The sequence below is a fragment of the Parambassis ranga genome, chromosome 19 (assembly GCF_900634625.1).
Source record: "Parambassis ranga chromosome 19, fParRan2.1, whole genome shotgun sequence".
In the NCBI taxonomy this organism is placed as follows: domain Eukaryota; kingdom Metazoa; phylum Chordata; class Actinopteri; family Ambassidae; genus Parambassis; species Parambassis ranga.
This window is the reverse complement of record NC_041039.1, coordinates 23,278,396-23,302,606: the sequence shown is the minus strand read 5'-3', so window position 1 is coordinate 23,302,606 and position 24,211 is coordinate 23,278,396. Positions and strand designations below refer to the sequence as shown.

The window sequence follows — 24,211 nt, the reverse complement described above, 5'->3', positions numbered from 1 at the left end:
TTCAGGCCGTGGTAGGACCGCGTGTGCACATGCGTTGTGTTTTTTTTTTTTTGTCCTGTGTCACTCGTTCTTTCTTTTTTTTTCCCGGTTCAAGCAGCAGTTTATTCCTTTGTTGCCCTGTGGAAAATAAACTTGGGGCAAAGCTGTCATAGTTCGACATTTGTTTACATTTGTATGCGACCCGGACACTGTCCCTGTGAACCAGAAGTATCATGTCGCTAGCAGGATTTGCGTTCAGACCTGAGCCACATTTAACCCAATCCGGCTAGATCCACCTCCGAGAGGTGGATCGAGATCTATCGGGATATATCCGGATTCACGTTGTTCAGACTCAGAAAAAATCTATCTGGATATATCCAGATATGGCCTGAATCCTTGATTTCCCCAGTGTGAACGGGGCCTTATACAACCCCAGGCGCCATGTTGGAGGGGTAGCTGTATAAACACTGGGGTCAAACCAAGAGATGAGAGGGGCTTTATAGAACCAGGGAGGCTTTACTGTACAATGAGCAGAGACATTATGAAGACAAACTCAACAAAGACGGCAAGAAGCTGTTAGAGAGCGAACATCTGTAGGAAACATGGGTTTGACTGCAACTGCAGCTGTAGTGTCTCTTCTAAGTGGGAAATTGAACAAAAGTCACATTTTCCACTGCTTGAAGCAGCATCACAGCCTGTTGCACCAGCTACCAGCTTCTCACTATAGCTCTGTGATGGAGGCAGATTACTTGTCTCCGCTCAGTTGTTTACATCCAACATGATGATAAATGCACTGTAGTGTTCAGGAGCAATACGTCACCTGTCCAAGCCCGAGTGTGAATGCAGCCATTTTGATTGAAAACACATACAACCTGGTACACAAAGGCCTTCGGGTGTAAAAGCCAGAGGCAAGTTTGAAGTCCAAAGACAGCTTTTCACAGGAGGTTCCTCCATTTTTATTTACTTCTGTCAGCACTCAGGAGGAAACAGTAGGTAAAGTATCTGCAGGAAAATGATTCCAGAGCCGACAAAGCGTGAGGAAGTAAAGGGCGCCGAGAACTGGACCTTCAGAATGAAATGAAGCCCGGAGCTGTGCTTTAAAAACACGTTTAATAGAGACACTCAGATCAGACACCTGAACAAAAACAGGTGCACAATGAGACAATATAAATATACTTCTTCATATAGATCTTTGTCCGTTTGGCACTGACACACACTGGATCTGACAGGAGAAACAGAACAGCAGGTCCATCAGAAGCCTACACCGAACTCACAGGTCTGACTTCATGACGACACGCAGAACAGACGGCACCGAGCGAAGCAGGCGCCAACAACACGGACCCACGTCCTCTCAGCCTGTTTCACCTCAGTGTTTCTGAGACCACAGTGTGTACGACGCACATCAGGCAGCATGACCACTCTACAGCTCAACACTCTGCACGACAGCAAACACCACGACGAACAGAGATGACAGCAGATCGACATGGAGTCACGTTTCTGGCAACTTCAGAGTTCTGCCGCATTTTTTAAAACCATCAGTAAAAGAGTAGCTTGGTGTGTTTTCATGTGTGAACCCCAAAACAACCAGCAGAGGGAGCTTTGTTGTTGTTGTTGCATGGTTCACCACCTAAGGCCACCAGTCGTCAACTAGCTGAGCAGCACGGCAACATTTCCATTAGCTTGGAGTTGTAAGAGTCAAACATTTAGCTACCATGTGCGGGCTGTTATGAACACTCAGAGACACAAAAATGTCTCAATTTATATGTCGTGAGTCCATAAAGTTTGTCATCAGAGGGTCAAGGTGAGCATCTACGTACTCTGTGAACACACCAAAAAAAATAAAACAACAAAACAGCCGGCATACGAGAAGTTCATCTTTAAAACAACAGAAAGACGAGCTAACATGCAGCTGTTTCCATAGAAACATGTGGGAGGAGACAGAAAACAGAGACAGAGGAGCTGATTGGATGAAACATCTGTCAGTCACTGTCTATCATCAGCTTACAGAGCAAAGAGGAAACACAACAAGCTGCGTGTAAGTGGCAGTTAGCATGTAGCTGTAGAGGACCCACAGGATGCTAATGGGTCTGAACCACCTGTGGTTCAAGACAAGCTCAGAACTTGAAGCCTAGAAGATGCCACCACAATGCACAGGGATCATCAGCACATGTCGGCTTAGTTTGGTGCACAGGTGAGGATAGGTAGTTACAAAAATAACAGAATCTTGGGGACGTTTGCTGACATTCCACAGTGGATAACTAAACTTTGTTCGGTCAGAATCTTACAAGTCCAAGCTTTAAATAAAAAAATATACATAAAATGCTGCTGTCCAGAACATAAAACAAAACGGCCACCAGGCTGCTGAGGGCTGAACAGTAAGCTACAGCTGTGGGTGTAAATATTTAGAAAGGAGCTGCGAGTGCTGAGCTCTACTGTACAAAGTGACATCAATCAGAGTATGGCTGCATGTGGAGGAGGGCGGGGCTCCCTGTCCTGCAGGTGAGAGAGGAGGACGGGGGTTTACCTCATCCAGGAGGTCAGGTTCAGGTGCCTCGCCTCACCTCGACTCCCTGTTTGTCGTACATTCTGACTCTCGTGTACGTTTCAACACGTATGCACAGCGGTGTCTGCGTGTGATGGGCCGGCGAAGAGCGGGATGCGCCCCCACCTGAGAGCTCCTCCTCGGTGGATCAGGACCTTCAGATTTTACGGTTTTTAAAATAACTGCAGTTCCTTCAGTGGCCACTTGAGGGCTGGTGTCTGGTTTTAGCATAGCATAACCTGGAGCTGTGTATCGTGTTCTAGTTCATTTTATTCCTTTTAATAGTTAAAAATTATCAGTTTGAATCATCTAAGTGTTACTCTTTGTTTAGCATTGCATGAAAAGGGGTCCAAAAATAGCTAATGTTAGCATAAGTGTTAGCATTACATGTTGTTTGCCTGTTAGGTTTGTTTTGCAGAGATAGATGAGGAGGAGAATATGTTCTGTGTTTGCTATCAGATGTTAGCGTAACGTGACCCTGTTGTTTATTTTAATTCTATGTGATCTTTGAAGTTAGCAGTTAGCATTGCCCGAGTCTTTGTTGAAGACTGAAGTGATGGAAGGTCCTGATCTGTCAGAGAGGCCTCAGGTGGTAACGGGCTGTGTGAAGGGACGCTGTGTGTGTGTTTTTAGTCGTCGTCTTCGTCGCTGTCTCTCATGCTGATGCCCTGAAGGCCGTCGCCCGCCTTGACCGCCGCGGTAGCTTCCTCCATCGTCAGCCTGCTGTGGATGGTCTCGTAACTCTTGTTGTTGAGCGTGCCGTCCAGGACTCCCTGCAGCCTGAAGTCCCGGTAGGTCTTCTGTAGAGAGAGGCAAAAGGAGAAGGGAGGGAGGAAAATCTCAGAGAGAGCATCTCAGAAAGGAAGCGAGCAGGAGGAGGCGGCTGCTACTCCACATCTAAAAAAGGACAAAGCGGGGAGATTGAAGCTCAAGGACGCGCAGAGTCTTTTATGTTCTAGACTTGGGACTTGAGGACTGAGGTTTTTACCTTCAGTCAGCAGCCATTATCGTTCCTTGTCTTGTTGCTTTCAAGTTAAACGCTGCACATTAACAGACTAGAAAACACAAAAGCAGAGGGATGCAGCGTGGCACAGTTGAGCAGTTTTCTCTCGCCACCTCTTCACTGCAGCTTTCAAGGACACTTGAGCGTGGTGGGATTTGTCTTTATCTTCCTCCCTTCCTGTCTTTGTCAGTTCTGACTGTTTTCATGTGAATAAGCCACAATTCAAGACGTTAGCAGCCTCAGGCTCTTTCAGGCTGATGTGTGATAGGTAAATGTGTTCTGTCAGCCTGACTGACACAAACCTCTATCCTGAGAAACACGCACACAACACACGCACACACAGTAAAAAGTTCAGGTCTGAGTTCTGTCGTTTGTTTACCTTCACAATCTTGATGAGAGTTTTCAGCTGGTACATGTGGAGCTGCAGGTCCAGTCTGTCAGTCAGCCACACACACACCGCCTTCATGGAGCCGGTGTACCATTGCTGTGAGAAGCAGACACAAAGACGAAACCATTATAACCCAGACTGATGTGTACATTGTTGAGTTTCTGACATTTGTCTGATCATTTCTTTGATAACGTGGTGAGTGAACCTGGTTTCTTTCTGAGTATGAAGTGAATCTTGTGAAAGTTTGCAGGCTTATTAGAGGAAGTAACAAACAGCCAGATGGAAACAGTGATGAAAAGAAATCATATATGCTCAAAACAGAAATTTATCAATTGACATAAATCTTAGGAGGCAATTAAAGGGACACACACAAGAAAAACTGCACGTCCTACATGCACAAGAGCGGCAATGAAACGGAATGAAAAACAACAACAGCTTTCCCGATATTTATTCAATTTACAACTTCACCAAAGACGGTGTGAACAAGTAAACACCGACAACTGCTGCCTGAGTTCCAGTTCAACAACAACACGAGTTAAGACACGGGGACGGACTTAGTGACATCACATAAGTCATTAACAACCTCAAGCAAACATTTTAGTGAATTGTTTGGTGTGTTCTGATGCAAATTCTGTTATACATAGCAACGGTCTGTTATACATAGCATCAGTCTGTTATACTAGCAACGGTCTGTTATAGCATCAGTCTGTTATAGCATCGGTCTGTTGTACATAGCATTGGTCTGCTATTCTGTCCTTTAATGGCCAATGAAAATACAAATACTGAAAAAATACTATCTTCTGGACCAGGACCTGCAGGTTAAAGTAAATGTAGTTTTTACAGTGTAGCATTAAAGAAGATGTGAGGTTAGCAGGATTCCTCGTAGCCCAGAGGTGACCTGACGTCAGAGCACAAGAAGCAAACCTGAGGAGTATCTTTAAACATTTTCCCTTTCACAGGATGAAACATCCTTGAAAAGATGACATTATGTTAATGGAGTTAAGGCTGCCGTGGTCGTACTTCCTGTGTGTGTTCACCTTCACAGGGGTTCAGATGATAGCCGTTTGCTTGCTGAAATGGCTTTCAGTCCCACCGCCGACACCACGATGCGAGGTCAAAGGCCGCGCGGTATCAAAACGGCTAAACTCAAAGAGGGTAAAACATTTACTCATTCAAAGACACCAATTTACTGGAAAAGTCCTGAATGCAGTGCATCAAGGGACGAGTTCAGGGCTCCGCTTTGAACTTCAAAGAGAGGGAAAAAAAAATCAGGTTCCGTCTTTGTAATTTTCATTAAACAATCTTCCTTCACACCTTCTGCCAGCAGGCCGCAGCTGCAGGGAAATCAAATGCACCTTTTCTCACCTGAAGAGCGATCCTCACTTACAGCAGCATTCAGCCTGCTGCTGGTAAAATGCACACATTGGGTGGCTTTATTCAGCTGCCAGTCTCACAAGAATGCTCGGCGAAATTGCTCTGACACAGTAATGACCCGCAATATTCAGATCTGCTCTGAGAGCCGTTGGCAGACTTAATTTAACACAATAACAAGAACTGTAATTACCTTCCAATTTAAAAGAAAAAAACAGTCCAAAGGTTATTTCATGCACTTGACAAAAGCCAAAACACCTCTATGATCATTCAGGGGGCACGCAAATATTTGATTTCATCTATTGTGAGAGCAGCTTCTGACCTCCTTCCTGCCGCCTCCTAATTATACCGCAGTAATGAAGCAGTATTCCACTCAGCCTGAGTAGTTTAGCCTCACAGGAAAATGTACATTAACTCACAAATGAGGGTTCAAGTTCAGTCACAGTTCCTGATTTAATTTTTTTTCTGTCCAGGACTAATAAACACATTTACTCTCTTTAAAAGTCTTAACTCATGACCAAAAAAAGGAGGGTCATAAATTCTGTGTCTGTTAGAAACAGAATCTAATGTCCAACGTTTGCCAAACTCAGCTTCAGTCGGCAGAAAGAGCCTCACACCAGGAGGGAGAGCGGGAATGATTCATGTTCAATGATCATATCTGTGTCTGTTAAACATATTAAATATCAACCATCGGCCAATAACAGGGAGACGTCAGCAGATAAGCTAGCACAAGTCAGCTGAAACATCTGGATCGCCCCCTGGTGGCCAGCTGCAGTATAATGCTCGCTACCTCCATGTTAGTGAATGGAACAAAGACTCAAAACTAAAAGTACTCCTCTAGTAAATTATTCCCAGAGTTGTTAGTTAGCTTTTATCGCACTGATCTGTGATAAATTCTCATTTTATTATTGTTGACTAAAAATGTGGGAAGTTCCACCGCAGTCAGCAGCCAATCAGAGACAATGTGGTGTCACCTCTGCGTGCAGACATATGGCGTCTCTTTCCAACATGGCAGCGCCTGTAAAAGAGGGGGATATTTTGTGGGCGACGAATAACCATGTCATCCATCTTTGTATGCGGTTTACATGGACTACAACTGTGAGTGGACGCCTGGAAAATGATGTTGTCATGGCAACAAGTGAGTAAAAGTGAAAGTTTGTCTGCAGTGGGCATTTTTTTAAAGTGTCAGAAACTGCAAGCATGCATGAGTGTAAATTGATGTAATTTATCCATAAATCAGGGGTCACCTTCTATAATCTGGGCCCAAGGTTTAGTACACACAGTGTTGTTATTGTGTGGTGAAGATAAGGCAGCTACATGTATTGATCTCTGTCCAAAGTGAAAATGAAAGTGGATGACGAACAGACGGCTTCAAGAAGGATGGATGCTTCAGAGTTTTATTATGGACATCAGTGAGAATGCTGCCTCCCTGATATGCAATGAAAAAGTAATATAGGAATATAAAGCCAGGATCACTTCTGGACTAAACACAGAGGACAGCACGACAGCAGCAGACCTCTGCAAAGCTTCTATTTTCATTACGATGAAGGAAATAAATCAGACCAGGCTTTGACCTGGCTGTATAAAGTCCACTAATAGAGACGGAGGAGGGTCAGACAGTGGCCGAGAAAATGGAGGAGAAGCTTCTTGCAGACTGGAGACTGTTGCTTGTTTTCTGAAAGTCCTCGGGGGGCCGGGGGGGTGGAAAAGATCCCAACATGGCGTCATTAGGAAGGTGCCAGCTGTGGTTCTGCTGCATGTCCAGATTCCAGCAGTGTGTGTTTAAATGAGCTGATTAATTCTGTTGCACATATGAATATTTTTTTTTACATGCTTCTGTCTTTGCTGTTTTCTCCTCCTCCCTCCATTACGTCCTTCTTCCTCATCTCTTCACACAAAAATATTTTCAGGCTCGAATCTGTGTCACATGCTAATCAGCTTGCCGCTGATCTCCTCATGTAGACTCAACAGATGCTCGAGGATGTTTAAATTACTGCCTGATACCTTATGATTTTTCCCCTCCTCCTCCTCCTCCTCCTCCGTCACTGCTTTTACGAACATTTATTTGAGTCTTGGGGAGGCGAGTCTCCTCAGAGAGACTAATCAGCTGCCGGCTGGCCGCCTCGCAAGCTGCGCTAACTGTCGTGGAAATTGAGAACGAAGATGCTCCTTAATTGAGCTGATTAGAGGATGAGAGTGAAAACAGATGGAGGGAATATTGCGGGGGAGGGAGGGAGAGGGGGGGGGGCAGGTCCACATTAGTCCTGTCAAAAACAATAAGTGCTTGATGAAGTGAGGGTGAGCTCCCTGCTGGTGTCATTTAAAGGAATAAAGGACCAGAACTCTTATTTTCAATCCTACTGTGACACTTCACAGACAGTGTGAGATTTAGATGACAGATACAGTAATACATTTATTTTTTAATAATGACGCAGTGAAACAAATGCATTTCTGGACTAATGAGAACTTCTTTATTATTATCTTCAGCTCACAATCATTTTATGTTTGAAGGTTAAATCTAAAATGCAGACTGATTGTCTTTGCCTCGTGTGTGTGTGTGTGAGGGCATGTCATACACTCCTCATCCACACAAAGATGCTCCCTGGTGAGCACTTGTACACAAATAGACGGACAGGCACATGTGAGCATGCACACGGCTGTCGACGCCCCGCGTCCTCGCCGTTGTAACAGAAACAGAAAAGGCGCTGTAAATGAATTTGACTTCGTCTCGATCAGACGCCTGTAAACAAGACAATTGCGTACCCATAATTCCTCTGGCAGGAGGCCGGACGCTGCTGTCGAATGGAGGATTTGCTTCCTTTGTCACACATAACATGCACAGGTGTGTGTTGGTGTGTGTGTGTGATCACGTTGAAGGGCTGAGCGGAGACACTTCGAGGCCCCGCCGTCACCTCCTCCTCGGTGCATGACTGGGCGCTTCTGAGCTCCATTAGACTCATTCTCCACAACTGCACCCCCCCAATCCTCCTTCAAACACACACAGACACACACCGACAGGCTCAGCCACAACAGTCTGAACCCTCAGAGGAGGCAGTGGGAGGCAGAAATCCATCGCCCGGTTCCGTGCTGCTAATGTGTACGAAGGTCTGAGCCGCCATGTCTGAGCCGCCGCATTGACTCACAATGTCGAGCTGAGGCGTGTTTGACAACTCCACACTAAAATATTCCTATAAATGTGAAGGTGGGAGAGGACAGACGGCGTGGGAGGGAGGGGGGGGGGGGGCGGTTAGATGGATGGATAGGTGGAGGATTGGAAAAGGTTTCGAGCTCCAGCAGAGCGAGCCGAAAGCTCTCGGTGTTTCCTGAGTGATAAACAGGTCAACAGAAGCAGTCAGTGTTTGCAGCCTCACAGCGACCCGCTGCTTCTTTAAACCCGGAGAATCAAACAGCACCAACACCTGAGTGTGAACATGTCCCAGGAATTTACACATACAACAAAACTCAGTGACAGGCTCTCTGTTCGTCTGCATATTTACACACAACTGGAAAACAGATAGATACACTAAATAAGACGCCGTTCACACTGGGGAAATCAATCCAGCTAGAGCGGGATCTGGGCCGTATCTGGATATATCCAGAGTTTTTTTCTGAGTCTGAACAACACGAATCTGGATATATTAGCTTAGATTAGCTTACATCTGGCTCAGGTCTGAACGCAAATGCGGCTAGTGACGTCATACTTCCGGGTTTACGGGGACAGTGTCTGGGTCACGTACAAAAGCCATATGTAAACAACTGTCAAACTACAACAGCTTTGCCCCGAGTTTATTTCCGTCATATATCCGTCAGTCTCCCCCTGGGGAGCTGTGGCTACCACTGGTAGCTTACCACTGCCACTGTGTGAATGTGGTGTGAAAGAATAATGCATCTCAATGTAAGCGCTTTGAGTGCCTGCCCAACAGAGCAGAAAAGCGCAATATAAGACCAATGCATTATTATTATTATTATTATTTTCCACAGGGCTACAGAGGTATAAACTGCTTTTTGAACCGAAAAAAACCCGAAAGAACGAGCGACACGGGACAAAAAAAAAACTACATGACGCATGCACACACGCGATCCTACCGTAGCCTGAAAGGACTCTGTATATTACGAGGCGCCACCTAGTCGTTTGGAGGACAACAAAGAAGCCAGGTTAAACTGGATTAAATGCGGACACGCGTGTGTGATAACCAGATTAGAAAATAGGTCTGAACGTATCCAGCTTAAAGACTATCTGGATTCAATCCTACTCTAGCTGGACTGAGTTTCTCCAGCGTGAACGGGGCCTAATTTTTTTTCAGGATCGTAGCATTTCTGAAACGTCATTTCAGTTCCTCTGACTTTTACCATGTTGGCAGCGTGAGTCCACCTAAACTCCAAATACAGACAAAGAAATGAAGCTAAAGGTGGAAGCAAGTTACCATAAAAAGAGAATTTATCAACAGAGACCAAAACTATTGGAGGACATTTTAACATGGAAGTCTGAGAGGATTGACTGACTTTTGGAGCCCTAGAGGCTGCAAGAGGAACTGCAGTTTCTGTAGGGCCTTCATTGTATGAACAGACCATCTAGTGTGTGTTTGGAGGATTTAAAACTCCTCAGCGACCACGTCTGAGTGTGAGGACTTTATCTTATAAGAGAAGACATATCGTTTAAACTGCCATCAGAATTCTCCCATTTCTCTGCAGACTGAACCGGCGGTGCAGCTGATAGAAAACTGTTCAGGTATCACCGTAAAATCTCCAAACCAATCCCACAAGCGAACGAGTAGCTGTTGTGATTCCTGCCTGGAAGAATCATAAACCTATTTCTACCTTCTGAAATCAGGAGAACAGACAATCAAAGCTGGAGCGTGGACTCATATCAGTGAACGCTCTTCCTGCTGATTCGGATACTTCATCATTTCTTTATGCTTTGAGGTTGGAGAAGGACTGAAGAGAAATAACACGTGTTTGAGATGCAGTAAATGACACCTACACCATCCAGATGAACGTCTGTGTCCCACCTGTCTGATGTGTATGATCTGATGATTTTGTTGCCACGTGAAGTGGCTAAATGACCAAAATAAAAAAAGGAAAGGAGCACTCACATCAAACACCTTCTCGATGTAGAGCTCATCGTTGATGCGGTCTCGCAGGACGTCCTGGTTCTGCCTTACGAAGGTGATGTAGGTGTCGGCCAGATCCATCCCCGGTTTCTGTGGAGGACAAACACACACCTGAAGATGGATGCTGAACGCACACAGATCAACCACAGCAGTGTGACAGTGTGTGGAGTCATGATGCACAAATCAGCCAGGTGATGATAATAGAAGGCGGTCAGCATGTGCACCCTGCCGGTGAGCATCCTCTGACAGTGAGCTGGAACAGACTCTCCACTAATCATGTCAGCATGTGGTGGTGCACAGACAGCAGGCGGCGTCTTTGGAGTGTCTCTGACTTCAGGACATGCAGGAGTGTTAATGAGGCAACAACAAAATGGAAGGTGAAACCTAATTCCTGTTCTGTTTTCTGTTTCACTTCTCTTACTATGACTGCACTTGAACAAGTGGGTCTGATAGCATCACATGAAGCCACAGAACACATGTTATCATCAGATTTCAGTAGGTCCCCAAACACCGGGCTGTGGACCAGTACCAGCTGCGACAAGGTAAAAAGATGGAAAGGGAAAAATGACCAGGTGTGCCAGGTCTGTCTGTGTCTAACTATGGACAAAGTGTTCCTGATATCAACTGTAGGTCTCTGACGAGGGGGGGGGGGGGGGGCGCCATGGCCATGTTCGCAGCCACAGTCCACCTAAACTCCAGATACAGGCAAAGAGGTGAAAGCAGGAATCTTGTGCTGTGAGTCGGCACCATTGGCAGTAAAAACTATGGACAGAGCTTCCGTGACGTCACCCGTTTGTTTCTGAAGAGCCATTTTGAGGCTCGGTGGGGAGTCCGGGACGCTCCGTCCACCGCCATTGTTGGCAATGTCATGTCCGCTAAAACTCCAAATATGGACAAAGAGGGGGATCACGAGCGGAGTTTAGGGGGGCGGGCGATCGTGGAAGCAGGAAACTCACGCTGTGATACGGCAAATATAAATATTTACGGTAAATATTAAAATGAGTGAGTTCACCACCCGTACAAGTGACACTAGAAGAGAACCTATAGTCTGAGACCACAGTGGTTTTTTGTAGCAGGCTGTAAACATGTTTATTTCTGCTGTGTTAACATGGGAGTCTATGGAGCTTCTGGAACCAGCCCCCAGTGGTTGCAGCATGAACTACTAAGTTCTGACAAGTCTGCATCTGTCTTTTGGAGCCAGCCCTCAGGTGGACGCAGGAGGAGCTGCACTTCCACACCGCCAAAAACACGAGAATCAACATATCACAAACATTTTCTCTGTCGGCACATTTCCCTGAAGGATAACACTGCTTCACACTCCGGGAACAGCTGTTCAGCATCACCTGTTACTTCCTGCCTGAAAGCAAGAAGAAAATCTTCCACCCTCTGTGTGTCTGGAGCAGCAAAAAGCTGTTACACTGGAGGAAACGCTAACTGCTGGGGCAGCGGTGAGGAGAGGCCACGGGCAGGAGGAGTGGGTAAAACCCTGCTCATTCATGCTCCCTGCTGTCAGGGGAGATTACAGCTGTAATGCCTATTGTAATTGCTTTGACATCTTTCACACCCGTTTTCTCTGAGCCGGCATGAGCTGGCCCCGAGGGGGGGTGGGGGGTGTTGTTCCAACCGCAGCAGTGCTGAGGTGGAAGAGGAAGGAAACAGAAGCTCAGGAAACCTTCACAGAGGCAGCGGGCAGGTACAGCGGGTTCCAAACACAGAACACCGTCCTCAGGCAGCTGTGGGACACAGCTTTACCCACAGCAAAGGTGACTGACAGGGACTAATTAATTCCTCAGCTGATGAAAAGTTGTGCGGCTCAGTAAATTTGTGGTTCGGTCCGTGCAGCTGAAGTGTGCGTCGTTCATGCTGGAACATGTCCGCCCACGCCGGCACCGATGGCTGCAGTAATGAAGCTGATTTTTCAATTAAGTCAACTGACAGAAAACTAAGTGGCGACTGTTTCGATGATGAATTAATTGTCTGAGAATTCAAACAAGTGCAGCCACTTCAGACCGAGAACTCCGGCAGAAATCAGGGGTTAAAGAGGAGTCACATGGCTGCAGGCGGCCTGCTGTGTGTGTGTGTGTGTGTTAAACTCATCCAGGAAGGGGAGGGGCCAGCTTCAATGAGTGACAGGCCTGTCAGAGCGCCCATAATCCCATGGAGGGGTGAAGATGTGGCAGCTGATCAGTGCTCGTCATGTCGCCTGTGACGCCTTCTAACAGACACTTTCAGGTCATGTCCACACGGACATCAGTGGATTTCAAAGCTGTGACAACATGAGCTGTTGTTTTAATATTTATCTTTGACCCATGCTTAAAAACAGGAGGGATGTCCACGCACACACCTGCTGCTGGTCCAGCTTCAGGCACTGGTCCAGCTTCAGGTGCTGGTCCAGCTTCAGGTGCTGGTCCAGCTTCAGGCGCTGGTCCAGCTTCAGGCGCTGGTCCAGCTTCAGGCGCTGGTCCAGCTTCAGGCGCTGGTCCAGCTTCAGGGTGGCGGCCACGCTGCCTCCTGCAGTTCTACCATCAGCACCTTCCAAACCGGCGCTCTGTGGGTGGACTCTGCATCAGAGCTTAGAGTTTTGTGCGTACATTCTTCACCATGATGGGTGAAGATCGCCGGTGGAGTCGCTGTATGCAGCGTCCAGCGGACAAACATACCTGATTAATAACTTCCATATGAAGGTAGTCCATGTACACAGAAGACAGGAAGGGCTAAATAAAGAGCTTTCTGAAAATAAATGTGAGTTTCCAGTGTGTGTGTGTGTGTGTGTTTCACTGGACACATATCACTGCCCCTGTTGACACTTGACACATCAATTCCCCCCCTTCCATCCCCTTAAGGCTCGATCACTCACCGCCCCTTTCTCTCCTGTTCTGACGAGGTGACAAAGCAGCGTGACAGACTGGAGAAGCCGGCACAGTTCCAGCCACAGAGATTAAGACTTTAACACGAGAAGAGAGAACACACACGCACACAGGCAGTTCAGCCTTCTTGTCACGCTCGGCCCTGTCAGGAGTTTTGTCTCCTTCACTTGTAGCTAAACACCAGTAATCCCCTCTGATAATAGACGTCTGGTTGCTCATCAACATTTGACGACAACAAAAAAGTTGAGAGTGTAAAATTAAGTACAGATACAGACGGTGGGGGGTGGGGGCAGGCGGTTAGCAGGGGTGGAGGGCAGTGAAGTGGCAGGTAATTACACACTGCTACAGGGCCTGCTTCCTGTTTCAGGTCAGTTATGCCAGGTGTGTGAACAAACTGAAGTCATTGTGTTTGTAAAGAGGAAATTAAGGTCAGACCTAAACTTTGTGTCTGTCTGCATGAGAAAAAAGCCCAAAGAAACAATCTCGACAGTTTGATGGGGAAAAACTTGTTCGTCCTGACCTCTGACCTCATCACTCTTCATCAGACTTTATAAATGATTCATGGGCTGGACAGGAAGCAGAAACATAAAGGTGTCCACATACTTTTGACCATTTTGTAGTATATTTAATGACAATTTACACTCTTGGAGGAAGAGCTCGCGGTTTGTCTAAGTCCACCTAAACTCCCTGTTCATACAAATACAGGCATGGAGGCGGAGCTGAAGTGGAAGCAGGAAGTTCACACACCCATCCGCCCCTTAAAGAGCTCACAGCCTTTCATAAGTCACGTTTTTAGAATTCACGTCACTATCAGCAGAGTTCCTGCAGCAAGCTGCGAACACGCTGAGTGCTAAAGATGGTGACGAGCCAGTGACGGCGGCGGCTCTTCCAATGTTTGTGTTCCTGCGCTGCCAGCGTGCATATGTCTGATCGGAGCATGTGTGGCTGTCAGTCACGGGCTGTTTAGACAAGAACACGTCCTGCTGAACACGTGTGAGTCAGAGTGAGAAGCGCACACACACACACACACACACACAGTAAGCGACTCTAACTGTTCACAGTAACATCTCAGTCCTTGGAACCACAAATCATATCTATGTGATTCTCGGCACACGTTTTTCTGCTTTTATTGATTATAATTGCTCCAGGATTTAAAAACGGAGCGAGGTGATTTTAGGCCAGAACCAGAATCTGATCATGAACACTGAGATGAAGAGTGTACAGACGCACAAAAACTTTTTCTTTTCTTAATCTTAAAACAGATTAAATATCACAGATATTATCAGTGTTTTTTAATCTGAGTTTTTGTTTGTAGCATACAGGTCATTTTCTTGTCAATTTGTGAGTTTATTTCTTCACAATTACGACTTTATAAACTCATAGAATGTATTTTTGTGTATGTTCGTCTTTTTACATTGTTTAAATTTATCACTCTAATGCAAAAATAATTAATGTTTAAAAATGTTAATGTCAGATTTTTTTTAGATAGATGTGGAACTAATCCACATGAGAGACATTTTTAACCATATCTATGCACAGAACTCAACTAGCTCGTATTGTGATGACATGATTGTGTCATAAAGGTGATTGCAGGCATAAAAAACTTCATTGTATTTATATTGTATTATATGTGCGATCATCTGAACTCTGAAGACATCCAGATAATTCTGAAAAAGATGTTTTGTTAGCTGCGGTTAGCTTTGTGCTGCTAGCAGTAACTGTCATTGATGTATTATGTGAATATTTCCCAGTGAAAGAAAAGCAGAAGGTGGAGGGCGAGCCTTTCCGTGACAAGATGCAGGGGGGGCGGAGCCGCATGCCGCAACGACCAGCTTCACAGGCTCCGCCCCCCCCCCCCTGCTCTTCATCCACAAAGAGGCTTACCTGAGTCAGGTTCCCTGCACACAAAAGACCAAAAGGCAGAGGTAGCGGTTACATTATAATTTCTGGGGAGGAGGCGGCTGGGAAGGAAGTCTGGAGGGGGAACCAGAGAGCATTGTGGGATATGTGGGAGGCGGAGCGCGGGGCAGAGGATTAGGGAGGTTAAGTGAGGTTGTTGTGCGGCTCTTTATCTCAGCTGGATGTTCTCACATCTGCTGTTTGTGCACCAACATGAGAAATAACAAGTCATAAGAGTAACTGATGGTCGACGCGCTCTTCAAGGACAGAGCGACAGAAACTCGAGCTGTAAAGTGAGACTTTAAACCTGGTAAAGACACGGTGACGTTTACTTATTGTGCTAACGGAAAAAAAAACTAAAAATCAGACAAAATAATAAAAACTGTGACGATGTGAATCCTGCTTCACTCACAGTGGCAAAGGTTTTGGTTGCATGAAGGTAAATGAAAAGTCCGACTGCGTGGGCGTCTATAGAGAGAATATAAACCTAGCCGCTAGTTAGCTTAGCACAAAAGAAATTGCAAAAACAGATGGTTTTTTTTACAAGCTGCTGAGAAGTGGTGGGAATTCTTTGTTTTATTAAACTCTATTATTTGAGTTATTTTATTTAGTAATTGTTAAATAATTTGTGAGCCTGCTGCTCATGCTGAATATCGGACAGGATGTTTCTGTTTTTAGTGACTTTTTCTTTATTAAATCACATTTAAATCATTCTTTAAAGCAGTGACTCAGAGTGCAGCTCTTAGACCTGACGTATGTGTGAATCTATTTTCTCCCTCCTGTGTACCTCGCTAAGATAAACAAAGCTAGCTGTTTCCCGGGTTTGTGCTAAGCTAAGCGCTCAGATGCACATTTATAACACTAAACTGTCTGACGGGAACATGCTGCATGAATGTTGGGAGGTCCGTTCATCACCCCGACATCCACAGGACATCTCCACATGAAGCACGAGTTTCTGTTACACAGAAGGGTTAAAAACAGGCGAAAAGAAGCTTGTGTTCTGAGGCTGACGGTCCTCACAGGTGCCACAGTCTAAATATCTGTAGTAAATAATGGTAGTAATGGTTTTGATTTTGGATCAAAGTGAGAGATGGAGAAATATCTTTAGAATCCCAGCGGATGCTTTAAGAAGCTGCCAGAACTCCCAGCAAGGAGAAGGAAAGTAAAACGTGCAAAAACCCAAAGCACAGAGGAATTGTTCATCCGGAGCTGTTTATCACTTTAGAAGATTCAGGGTCAGCTCATCTTTGTGGATCTAAATCTGGAAAACGAGCCGCTCTCTCTCTCTCTCTCTCTCTCTGTCACAAACAGAACGGCGTCCAACGCCTCATCATCTCCTCGCCGCGTTCCTCCTCCCGCTCGCCTCTGATCTTTGCCACGCCGCCGCCGTTCATTAACCGCTCAACACCCGGCTGCTGCTGCCGCCGCCGCCACCGCCCACAGACCGACACTTCGGCAAAACACATCTCCAAGGACAAGAGTGCAATTAATTAGATTTGTTGTGTGATCTTTGGCTCAGGCGCTGAGAATGGGAAAAAAACCCTCTTTATGTGTGACACATGTTTAACACCGTGTAACAAACTTCAGAAACAACAAGCAAATGACTGAGCTCAATGCAAAGAGCGGCCGCTTTGCATTTCCAGGCCGCTTTGTCTCCAGCCGGCGCTTTGACGGCATGAGCATGCATGGAAACACAAATATGTGATGGACAGGGTGAAGAATAAAACAGCAGGCAGATCGACGGACTCACAGGGACTTCCACATATTTGGCAGCTGCTTTCACCTTTCAGTGGGGAGGAGGAGGAGGAGGAAGAAGAATGATACTGAAGTTCAGCTGCAGAGATCTGGTTTCCAGCAAATAACAGGCTGCCTGAGTGAGCAGTGAAAGAAGCAGCTCGGCGCGCTCTGTTCAGGAACAAAAACATGGCTACTCACCGTGAAGGAGAGGATTGAGGAGAAGAATGTGCCTTCATCGTATCTGGAGAGCTTGGAGAGGACGGCGTCTAACACAGTGGCGAACTGCACAGAGACAGGAGCAACAGCTTAAAACCTGCACACCGTTCATTATTATTATTATTATTATAAGAAATATTTATAATAAAGGCTGGACTATGATTAATCCCCCTAGACCTCACCAATGAATAATGTTTACATTTACAGCTGTGATAAAAGTCCAGGAGGTCAGAAGATATGTAAAAACATAAAAAAGTAAAAATATAAAATAGTGCTGGATTAGATGATAAACAATCCCAGCCTTTTATTAAAATAAATAAAGAAAATAGAAAATAACCTTCTATTTTCTTTAAGTGTAAAATAAGAGATTGGATGAGAAAGGTGCATCTAATTTATTTATAATGATAAAAACACATCAAACACAAAACGTGATGTGAGATTATATAATAATAATAATAATAATAATAATATATTTGACACATCTGAAAAATGAAAATAATCTAAAACTTATTGTTTTAGATATAAAAAAGATATTATAAAAATAATAATATACCTTTGAGACAAGGGAAGAAATCATTTCTTTGAATGCATCATCAATCAGAACATCAATTTTGGAGTGGTACTGCTGCTGTGGAGACACAAAACAAACAAACAAACAAAAAACAAACATGTTATATGTGACTGAAAATAGAGGGTTAAAAATGACTTCTGGCCTCTGTGACACAGGACAGACTGTAAAAGACAGGAAATAAAACTCTGTATGAACGAACACACACACACAGACACACACATAGACACACACACACACAAACAGAGACACACACACACAGACACACACAGAGACACAGACAGACACATACACACAAACACACACACATACACACACACACACACACACAGAGAAACACACATACACATAGACACATATACACACACTGACACACACACACACCCACAGAAACCCACACACACACACTCCCCTCCCTGCACCGCGAGGCGTGAAAACCTTCCCATCCGTGAAGCTCCGCTGAGTTAAGCAGCTAATAGGATGCATTATGCGGCTGAATAACATTCCCGTCCGTGCTGGAAAAGCGAAGGAATCTGAAGGATACTTTTTGTGTGTCTCCCTACAATTAGAGCAGCCTTGTATTCCTCTAAAGCACCGGTCCAGCTGCGAGGACCAAAGGCTCACACAAGATTCAATTAATCCGCCATTTCATGTCTCGTTTGCCCCCCTGAAAAAATATTCATGGCACCTTTTCCCTTGAAGCAGAAAGGCTGGGGCTGAGTGCTGAATGGCAGCAGCAGCAGGGGAGTTCATCTCTGGGTGACAATGCCCTTTCATTGGCCGTCTAAAGAACACCCAAATTAAAAATTTCAATCAACAAAGCGCACAGATCGCTGACAAATTGTGGGTCCAGAGAGGTCACCACCAAATTTTTTTTCTCCCTCTCCCCTCCTACAAGTCTGCAAAATGGCAGCTCCCTCTCTCTCAGAGTCTCTGGCACATCTTGAGGGCTTTTCTTTTTTCCTCTTCTTACCTCAATTAACATGGCTGCTTGTGCTCACAATGGCTGCCACACAAAAAAAAGCAGAGGAGGAGAAGAAATGTTTGGTCTTTGCCATGTGTGAGGAAAGAACTGAAAAGAACAATAAGTTCTTTTAAAAGTGTTTGTTTGGTTGTTGTGCTGCAGCCTGCTGGTGCTTCAGCCCTGTGAGGTGTTTATGGACCTGGAACGGGTCGTGTTTTTCAGCACCACCCCTCAGCCCTGTTCAAATGACCTCAGCTACAGGCTGATTAACAAAAATAATAATTTCAGGTAAAGGATGAGTTTTAAAACTGGGACTATCAGCTGCTCTGTGGTCCTGTGGGGCCTGACATACCATGCTCGGTACAAAGGATGCTAAAGGTGGAGGCACGGATGGAGCCCCATCATGGCTTCCTGCTGGTTGCTGAGGAGGACAGGACTTTTACTGAGTCTTTTAGAGCAAATGCTTTATTTTTAGAAGATGCACCTGATGCGTTCAAGAACCATCAGACAGAAAAATGTCCAATAACTCTTCTTGTTCTTACTGATTTATTTTTAAATTTAAAAAGCATTTGGAAGCCATGGTGTGGATGACCGATCACGTCTGTGTTGCTTTGAATTAGTTCTATGCTTGATTCTAAAATAATTTTGGTGTCAAACATTTGAAGCTGGGAAACCATGACGACTGGAGTAGACTCCTGAATGCTACACGGCATGTGCTGTTTAACCATGAAGCCCTCATAAGGAACAAGTCAGGCTCAGGAGGAAGAGGAGGAGGAGGAGGAGGAGGTGCAGGGACTTACCCACTGTTTGTCAATCTGGGGTTCATGCAGGAGACATGAGGGGAGGAGATAAAGAAAAGAGCAGTAAGTCACAATGAGGCTGTCCAACATGCTAACATCAGATATTTACACATACCTAGTATGTTTACCAGGTTAACAAGGGTGTTTGCTAATGTTAGACAATACTGCTAGCATGTTTAGCATCATAAAGATGAGCTAGCAGGGTTTGAATATTCTTCTGATTGTTTCATCGGAGAAGTTATAAACCGCAGCAGCTGTCAGCGTGCAGGGAGTCCTGAGATGTTCGGCTGAGAAGGATCCGCCTGATGCATCCATCATCACCAGAGAAACGAGTGATGCAGTGACACATCTGACTCAGCTCATGTGACACGGATACAGGAAGTGTCTGACGCAGTGACTGTGGAGCCACCTCTGGATTGTACTGTTGTGACCCGGTGACCCGGTGTGGGTGTGGATTCAGTCAGACCTGCTTTCAGTGGGTGCTGGAGGGCCTGCAGCTGCTAACACAGGAAGCTCTGAGGGTCTCCGCTCACACACATTCACTCCGTGAAGCCATAAGTTATGGATCAATACTTTGGACAGTTTAGTCAAAGTTGAACGGATGAATGTGGATATACATGTTAAAAGGTAAATGAAACAACACAATATGCAGCACGAGTCGCTTCCCAGATATTTCCCTTCGCCCACAGAGGTAATCGTCTCTTCAATAATCTTCCTGTACTGTTTGAAGTTACTCTGAAGCCTTTTATTTCCCTCGCAGCTTCGGCCTTGAAGCAAACATTTCATCTTTGAAGTCAACACCAGACACACACTTTATTGTGATACTACATAAGAGTAAAAACTGTGCGACACTTCTCCGAGTTAGAACGTCCGTCATTATCCTGCGAGTCCTAATGCATCGCCCATTGTCGCTTTTCAAAATCAAGCATGTAAAAACCAGCCGGCGTAAAGGATGTTCTGCTTTTCAAAGCTCCTGAGAATGACTCATTCTTCAGGCAAAAATGCTAAACATTTAACCATCAAGGTTGTTCAGTCGCCAGAGTTTTTAGTCTGAATGAAGTTCATCCTCAATGAAAAATTTAACGCAGCACAATGTCAGATGGAGCTTTGTTGTGTTTGGAGACCCAGAAGGACTCGGTGAAGTCAGACTGTCCCTCTCAAGTAGACAGATGTAAAAAAAAATGCTCAAATCGTACTTATTTGTTGACATCTCCTTTCAAGACGTGCAGTCCTTCTGAAGTGTTTGTGATGTTACAGGAACCACAAAGCAGAGAGAGCGGGGGAGGTCTCTTCCAATGGGAAAATAACCTTTTGTACACATTTATAGAAACTTCTTTGAAAACCTTTCAAATTAAATTTTCCTTCTACTCAAAACATCTGCAGGAGTGTTTCAACAGCAGGGACCAGATACCTGCCGACACCCCGCTCTGCACACACCAGCCCGTCCTTAAATCTGTTATTATCACATGATCACACACACACACTCATCTTTCCTGGCAAGTATTGACATGTCTAAAGCTTGTTCCACACTCCACGAGAACAAAGAACTTTCTTCTTGCTCCCCGGGTGGAACAAGAACAAAGTTCATTTCGGCACGGAGTACTCACACTCCCCGAGAAGTGTGTGTGCAGAACTTCTCATACGGCCCGCCCACTGCAGCACACATCACAGTCGTGGTTACCTGGCCTAACGAGCTGATAATGCTCAGGGAAGAGGGCGCACAGCTGACAACAGATAGAAGATCAGTAGCTGACTGTAGCAGACCTCTGGTCTGTGTGTGTTTAACTCTGTGAACGTGTGGATGACTGTCTGCAATAATACATCCCGTGTCCTGGTGTTTAATGTGCGTCCAGCCACTGTAACGCCGTGATCAAAACTGGGATTTATTTTTATCGCCACCTTGTGGACAGACAGTCTCCTCTGTGCGCCGTGTTTCTCCTTCCAGGAGCTGTTTGCCAGCTGCTCATCTAAACTGTCCATCCTCGCTGTGCTTCCTCCTTCTGTCTGTGTGTTCTGCACCTGAAGAAGCTCTGGCGCTTCACCACATTCATCACGCCCACTAAATTCCGACCAATCACACAATTGTTCTTGCACAGAAGAAAGTTCTTTATTCTCCTAGAGTGTGGAACAAGCTTAATGCTGTCGGGAACAAAGAGCTGGACAGGAAGGATGAAGAGAGAAGCAGATGGAGCTGAGGCTTCTGAGTTTTAAGTCAGCATTGTAAAAATTTAAGAATCAGCTCAATCAGAATAATCTCAGAATCAAAATTCTGTCGAAATTCTGAGAAAAACTAAAACTCTAAATTGAGAATAAAGTCTGTGTTTGTGTTGTTGAGCGCTGACACAACAAGGACACCTGCTGCAGACTCTATGAGACGACTGGTGCCATTTAGGTTCCGTTTGCTTTGTTCCATCTGAAAGTGTGTATGTGTGGATCTCTGCAGGCAGAGTTCAGTATATGTCAGCAGGAATACATGGGCAGAGGGCGCTGGAGCCCGGTGGAAGCTGCAGACGTGATGAAGCTGAAGGTTAAGAGAACAGCGAGCTTAGCTCTCTTTCAAGACCGCCGGTGGCCAAGGGTTCTGCTCTCAGCGCCGCCAAGGCTGCCACCTCACGCAGACTTCACGGTCATCCATTTAACAGCTGGTGTCGAGCGTTTCAAGTGAACACGGATACTCCTGAACTCCCCTTCTGCTGGATGTTTGGGGGAAACTGCGGCGTTTTAGTGGCTGAGCTGACAGTCTGACTCGACCCGCTCAGAGGAAGGCTGTGAATAAAAGATGGCTGAGGGCTTTTAGAAGCTTTCACTCTGCGAGGGACCGGTCTCTAATGGTGAGCTGTGATCAGCGACGCATCTTAAGTGATTTACTCGGATGTTCAGCCAAGTTTCCACAAACAAGATTCTAAATTCTGCCAACTTGGGAGAGATGGTTTCAAAATGTTGTTGCATTTTTTACTTTTTCAGATTATTTCTCATCAAGGATGTTGAAGACATAACAATCAATCCTCACTACTGCAGTCACTGATGGGAGTTTGAGTGCGTTTGAGAAGACACCACTAACAAAACGTGAAGATGTCTCCAAATACAGGAGCTGCATCCGTCCAAACACACATTTGTAGACTGATTTTGTCACTGCAGCGTGGAGAGGACGTCACATTTTAAAGGAAGGGGGCATGGATCCTTCATGGTCCGACACAAACTGAACTCTGAAGTGATCCAACCGTACATTCTTTAATGTTAATATCAACTGTGTCATGATAAACAGGAAGTGTTCCAAAGACAAGACCGTCACATTTATTGACCGTCAAAGGACTTTATGAGGTTTATGAAGCACAGACCTCTGCAGAGGGCGTAGCTATTTAAATGTAAGAATAAACTGCATGGAGGTTGCTAGGCGACAGCCATTTTTTTTTTATTATAGGATTATTTGAACGCTTTAATGTGAGTTTACCTCCTGGCCACTGTCCAGCACGCAGAGTTTGGAGCACTGCTTTTTGGCGTCCATCAGCACATTGAACATGGTGCAGACTGAGAGCGGAACCCGGAAATCCGTCGACTTATTGGCCTTCTGCATTTTGGCATCAAAAGCTGATTTTGTCCTGTGGGACGGAACACAACGTTTTAGTGTCTGACCGAGTTCTGAAAGCGCTTTTCACCAAAGAACACGCCGAACCTCTTGACACAGGCCTCCATCATGTCGCTGGCCATCAGCTTGAGTCTCTGCTCCAGGTGTTTGGCGAACTCGGGCTCCGGCCAGTGGAGGTCCATCACGAACATCTGCAGAGCGTCCAGCTTCCAGAACAAATCCTCAGAGGTGGCCGAGCCGTTACTGCAGGAAGGATGCAGAGAAAAAAATAACACATAAAGAAACTTAACTCCAGGATACAACAATGTTCTTCTCTTTCAGTCCCAAGCAGAAACAACCCAGAAGTGACCATTTCAGACACGTGGCAGACACGGCTGGTTTACCGTCACAAACCTTTACCTGCTCTGTGTTTTTGCAAGTTAGGCTTTATCAAAAGAAAACATCACAGTTTGAGTTAACACGATGCAGAGATTAATGAAGGAAACCAAAAAGCTGCAGTTCATCGATTTTGCTCCATATGAACATGTTAGCATCACACAGCTGCTGCAGATTTGTCAGCTGCACATCCACGATGTGAATCTTCTGTTCCACCACATCGCTACTGACTGTGGAGGCTGTTTGAACACAGTGACCTCACTGTAATGTCCACGCAGTAGAATAAGCTGCGGTGTAATTTAAGCTGTGTTTACAAGAACCAAGATGATGATGATGATCAATGAAAGTTTACAAAGACACAGTTTGTATGGTTAGCAGGCAGGCTGTATGCTGCCTCCATCATTTTGTAGTGCTGTCCGAATTCTTAGTGAGAAATGATAGACCCCATATAAGGCCCTCAATGTATCCCACAATGCATCATGAAAAGTAGTGTCCATCTTTAGCGTTATGTACCATCATGTAACATGACCGGTTGTGTTTGCTTTATTAATGTTTTGCCATAAAACGTTTATCGGGCTATAATGGCACAAATTCTAACTGCTAACAACGTACTATGGCGTCATTAACGGCGACAGAAAATAAGGGATCGAGTGTCCGAAATGTCCGAAAGTGCTTTCACAATGATTTCACTGTATGGTGCCCTACACTGAACTCCACATGTGGGGAGTAGGGAGTGAGTGATTTTGGACACGGCCCTGGTGTGCTCGCCTGGTTAGAACCTGTGCTTATCTGAGCTCCTGTTATC

The 24,211-nt window shown here is 45.4% G+C and overlaps 1 protein-coding gene across 6 annotated transcripts in view; it reads right to left on the bottom strand.

Annotated features, from left to right (window-relative positions):
• Window positions 1–1,072: 1,072 nt before the first annotated feature.
• Window positions 1,073–24,211, bottom strand: part of cadps2 (Ca++-dependent secretion activator 2) — a 130,162-nt gene continuing 107,023 nt past the window's right edge. For 3 of the 6 annotated variants that reach the window (XM_028430403.1, XM_028430398.1, XM_028430402.1), the window contains 8 exons: window positions 23,119–23,274; window positions 22,897–23,044; window positions 19,446–19,460; window positions 17,667–17,741; window positions 17,096–17,179; window positions 10,377–10,484; window positions 3,904–4,008; window positions 1,073–3,321 (listed from right to left, as the gene is read on the bottom strand). In XM_028430403.1, the coding sequence (XP_028286204.1) occupies window positions 3,151–3,321; window positions 3,904–4,008; window positions 10,377–10,484; window positions 17,096–17,179; window positions 17,667–17,741; window positions 19,446–19,460; window positions 22,897–23,044; window positions 23,119–23,274 (862 nt within the window). In that variant the 3' untranslated portion in view covers window positions 1,073–3,150. The remainder of the gene's footprint in view (window positions 3,322–3,903; window positions 4,009–10,376; window positions 10,485–17,095; window positions 17,180–17,666; window positions 17,742–19,445; window positions 19,461–22,896; window positions 23,045–23,118; window positions 23,275–24,211) is intronic. The other 3 variants (XM_028430399.1, XM_028430401.1, XM_028430400.1) reach the window with 3 other exon arrangements.